This window comes from Branchiostoma belcheri, unplaced genomic scaffold, assembly GCF_001625305.1.
Source record: "Branchiostoma belcheri isolate BF01 breed outbred unplaced genomic scaffold, Haploidv18h27 scaffold276, whole genome shotgun sequence".
Taxonomy (NCBI): domain Eukaryota; kingdom Metazoa; phylum Chordata; class Leptocardii; order Amphioxiformes; family Branchiostomatidae; genus Branchiostoma; species Branchiostoma belcheri.
In genome coordinates this window covers 31,183-35,963 of record NW_017803883.1, presented here as the reverse complement: position 1 = coordinate 35,963, position 4,781 = coordinate 31,183, and the positions used below count along the sequence as shown (strand labels likewise).

General features: G+C 41.3%; 1 protein-coding gene across 1 annotated transcript; it reads left to right on the top strand.

Moving 5' to 3' along the window:
• The first annotated feature begins 233 nt into the window (after positions 1-233).
• LOC109472455 (zinc finger protein 525-like) lies at positions 234-2,889 on the top strand. The gene is made up of 2 exons (XM_019772235.1): positions 234-343; positions 1,020-2,889. Exon 2 carries the CDS (start codon positions 1,027-1,029, stop codon positions 1,933-1,935), a length of 909 nt encoding a protein of 302 aa, XP_019627794.1. The 5' UTR covers positions 234-343; positions 1,020-1,026; the 3' UTR covers positions 1,936-2,889.
• Positions 2,890-4,781: the final 1,892 nt, after the last annotated feature.

Genomic DNA, 4,781 nt, shown 5'->3' with positions numbered 1-4,781 from the left:
AACTCCAGGACGTTCTTGAAAAGAAACATGGCCGCCGGAAAGAACAAAAACCCCCTAAATATAATCTTAAATTTTGCTTAGATGCTTCAACCATGCCACGAATAATACTGAATTGTAATGGGGAGTTTCGTTTTTGATTCATCTTTTTGTAAGAAACATTGATAAAATCTGTAAAGGTGTTGGCGGAAGAATACTGTACTATTTGGGTAATCAGGGGAGTAAAATTCCCCTCTGACCCACATGGAGTTCACCTCTGACCTCAACATACGACGGAAGGAACAAAGGACAGCAAAGCTGCCCGAGTTCCGGTTTACGTGAAGAGAAAAACCATCATAGGAAGCAGGTAAGGCTTAGAAACGGACACAAAAGTATTCTAATGTTGGTGGGAATAGTTTTAGACCATTTCTGTGGAAGAAGAATCACAGTAAGGTCATAATTTATAGGCATTTTGTGGGTGTGAAACAGGTAGAAATGAAGGGGGAGGGGGGCGAAATCACTTTACATTATTTACAGACAAATTAGCCGCTATCCAGGGACTGAGATGTTGTTGACACGGAAGTAAGATTGATTGTAAAATTCGTATGTGAAGATGAACACTATGAATTTGATTTGCAAAATGTTACCTTTTTACAGGCGTCGAAATTCAACATAGCTTCCTATATATGATTTGACCCATTTTTTTTTTTGGTAACGAGTGCTTTGACAGACACCCTGTGGTGTTGGGTTACATTTTATTGTTTGAGGGGCTGGTCACCATGTATTTTTGTAATTACTATCCATTGTATATGATAATAATATTGTATACTAGTATATGATATCGGATTGTGTTTGAGTAACAATATGAACAGAGCAGTAGTTTGTTACATGTAAATGTTTAACTTCACTTGGATATACTAAGGGTGAAGGTGTCTATAGCCTATGATCAGTTTATAAATGATTTCACCATGGTTTTTGCTCATCTTAATTCTAGCACTGAATGATCCATCTCTAATTTAAAATTTCGTTTCTCTTGACTTTAGGTTGGACATGGCCACAGCAGGACATGGGTCTCCCACCAGAGTTGGTCAGAACTGCTGTGATGCGTCTCCCACCGGGGTTTCACCAGTCAACTGCGACAGCAAAAGTAGCAATGCTGACAAGATTGTAGTACAAAATGTGAAATTGAATAATGTTGGTGAGAAACCCTACATGTGTGGAGAGTGTGGATACAGGGCGACTTGGTGGTCAGAGTTATCCCGACACATGAGAACCCACACAGGAGAAAAACCCTACAAGTGTGACCAGTGTGACTATGCTACAACACACAAGGCAACTTTGGACCGGCATATAGCAATACACAGCGGCGAAAAGCCCTACATGTGTGGGGAGTGTGGGTACAGGGCAACTCAGAAGTCTACCTTATCCCGACACATGAGAACCCATACAGGTGAAAAACCCTACAAATGTGACCAGTGTGACTATTCTGCAACATTAAAATGCACTTTGGACACACATCGACTAAAACACACCGGTGAGAAACCCTACATGTGTGGGGAGTGTGGATACAGGTCAGCTAAAAAGTCTGACGTTTCCCAACATATGAGAGGCCATACAGGAGAAAAACCCTACAAGTGTGACCAGTGCGACTTTTCTACTGCCCGGAAATGTACTTTGAACAAACATCTAGGAACACACGACGGTGTGGACCACTATATTTGTGGGGAGTGTGGGTACCGGACAACAAACAGATCTGCCTTATCCCAACACATGCGAATCCATAAAACTTATAAAAGAGAAAAACCTTGCATGTGCCATCTTTGTAACAACTCTGCAGCTAGACAATTCGAACTGTCTGCACATTTTATAAATCAATCAAATTTGATGAACCATGAGAATGAAGCTGAATCTACAAGTGTGAGAAGTGCACCACCAACAACTTTGTCCTCTTGTAGCTAGAAAGTCAAAATGGAAGAAGAAAATCTCCAGGAGTGACCTTTCTTTTAATTTTTATTTCAACATGCAAAAATACAATACATAGTGGTGACGCACTCATCTAGCAAAATGCCTATATTCACGTCACCGCTAGACATAATATAAGAATTATATCACAAAACATGGGTATCGTGTGACCATATTTTCTGTAGTGTTAATCTGTACCTGAAAACTACTCTGTGGTAAAGAAATTTGCACTGGAATTGGACATAACTTTAAACAATGTCTAGAGTTAGATGTTCAAGGGTTAGGTGTAACAAGTCTATCGGTGTGATATAGCCAGCTGCCGCCACGCCGCGTGCCTGCAAAGCTGATGTGTTTCACTGAAAGGCAGTTACATGTATACCGGCTATACAGATACAGATATTCAGGCAGATTGGCAAAGAATATCATTTTAACTGCAAACTATGTGCCTGAGAAAAGCCTATGTGAAATTCCACCTAATATTATGTAGGTTTTGCATCTGGGATAGGTTCAGTACATATAGCTTCTACCAGGCTTCGGGAGACAGAAAAATGCTCTCTCCCAGCAGACAAACTCCCCGGGCATGTTATCTGTCTATTTGGCTGATTTCTACTCTTTCCAGCCGCCTCCCGAAGCCTGGTAGAGGCTACAGTACTTAAGTATAGATGCACTGTGAGTTAAAATCGACTGTTCACTTATTTTTGACACTGATCTGGGTATCTAAAATTTCTTAACATTGGTATTTCCTTGTTAAAGTCTTGTTTAAGTCAAATATTTTCGAATGAATATTGTAACATTTTAATAGCATTACATTTTAAACATAAGCATTTTTTGTATAGTATACATAACTTAGTAGTCTGTACTGTCTTTGTATTTATATTGTTTTATCTTACAGCAATATATATTATACTTAAAAGGTAAACTGGATTGTGGATATGAGTGTAACATTTAGAGAAAATTTTGCACAATTTAGGTAAAGATCTCTCAAAATTAAATGAATTTTGTGCTATATTATATTGCCTGGTTATTGTCAATCCTTTGCTTTCGTAACTTGTTTTTACCTCCAGGACATACGAGCACAAAACGGTTATATTCATACTTATATCATACCCGGGCCGCGATAACGTTCGATAACGGGTTCCGGACCGGACGGCCCGGTCCGGAACCCGTTATCGAACGCTTCCATGGCTTCCATAAAACGATTCGAACGCGTTTCGCCCTACCCGCTTGTGCCCCTTTCGAAAATTCGAATACAGAATCCGGACGTTGGAATTTATGTTGTTGCAGTTTAGGGTTCAGTGGCACCAACTTTTGGCTTATCTTGCATTGAAAGGCGTGTGTTCTTGGGTGGGTATGACATAAATAAAATACAACACGGTGTATTCCGCATCGCCCTCGGTCCCGGCCCTCCCGCGAGTCGAATCGCCCTGCGGCCGTCGGGCGATCCGACCCGCGGTCGGGCCGATACCTCGGGCGATACGGAATACCCCGTGTTGTATTCTATATATATACAGAAGTAGAATTAAAACTAGAGAAGTAACATTTGCAAAGCATAATGTTTACCTTCGGACATGGTCTGCCCTGTTAATTTTTACTCAAACATATTCACATACATGTACTACTAGTATATAGTGACAGGAGCAGAGCAGACCATGAAATTTGCAACATTATGTAACCCAACACCAGTCACCATGGTGACATACGTCAACAAATCATGTCATTGGCCAGGTCAGAGGTTAGTGTTTGGAGAAGAGGAAATTGAGTAAAAACAATATGTTTTCCTTCGTTAAACCTAAATAGAAATATACGTAGAACGACATTTTTCCTAAAAAAACATATTAGAGGAACTCGTTAAGCGGCGATCTGTGGTTTGACCCATTGTCAAGTAAGTATCCGGTCTGTAACCTCTCACCTTTGACCCGCCGCCATTTTGATTTATTCCATCGACGTCTATTCCGATCTGACGCGATTTTACGGAATTCCAGAAGTCGAGAAGACCACTAACCACCACAGACTTACAGGTAAGATCATTTTTGTCGTTAATGTTTTCTTCTTGGATGCTTGTTTGGAAGTAGAAGCCTGCATTGGAAGTGTATTTTGGATGGATATTTGGTGGGGAGGGGGGCAGTACATAATTTGTGTTGGAACGAAAGTTTTAACCCTAAACAGATGAACTTTCATGATAATTAAAACGTGTCTAGAAGTATAAAAGACCCATGTCGAGCCGCTCTTAAAATTCCTAACATAAAAACTTGCAGATTCCTAGCCGTGGCGACTCTTGATTCGGGCTTACATTGCATAGATTCCTAGCCGTGGCGACTCTTGATTCGGGCTTACATTGCATTACCCTTAGCAAGAGTCGTGGAAAGATCCATTGGCAGAACTGCACATTTCCCGTTGGCTGCCCGATGCTCCGTTTTTGACCCGGTTTTTTGCTGTCCCGAGCTTCCCTACAATATAACTCCACAATTGGCCGGGTTGCCGATGTTTAGATCAGCCTAAATATTCCACAGCGCGACAGAAAAGTAGTAAAATAGCTAGTCGGCATGTGACGCGCCGATATGAGGCATAAGACATGGTCACGGAAAAACTCAACAGTTCACACAAAAACGGTCCAATCAGCCATATAAATGTGTCTTTGTAATCGTCACGAGTTGTCCTAGCTCCTGCAGTGCACCCGAGCAATCAGACTTCTGCGAGAAACGAGATTTATCGAGTTAAAATTGATGCATATTCAGATAGTTTTCAATGGTTTCCGCCATTGTTTTCAAGCCCAAATACGCACCACATGGGGGTTTTGAGGTGTCCGCTTAGGAGCCGAGGCACATCTGTTTCCGGGTCACGCT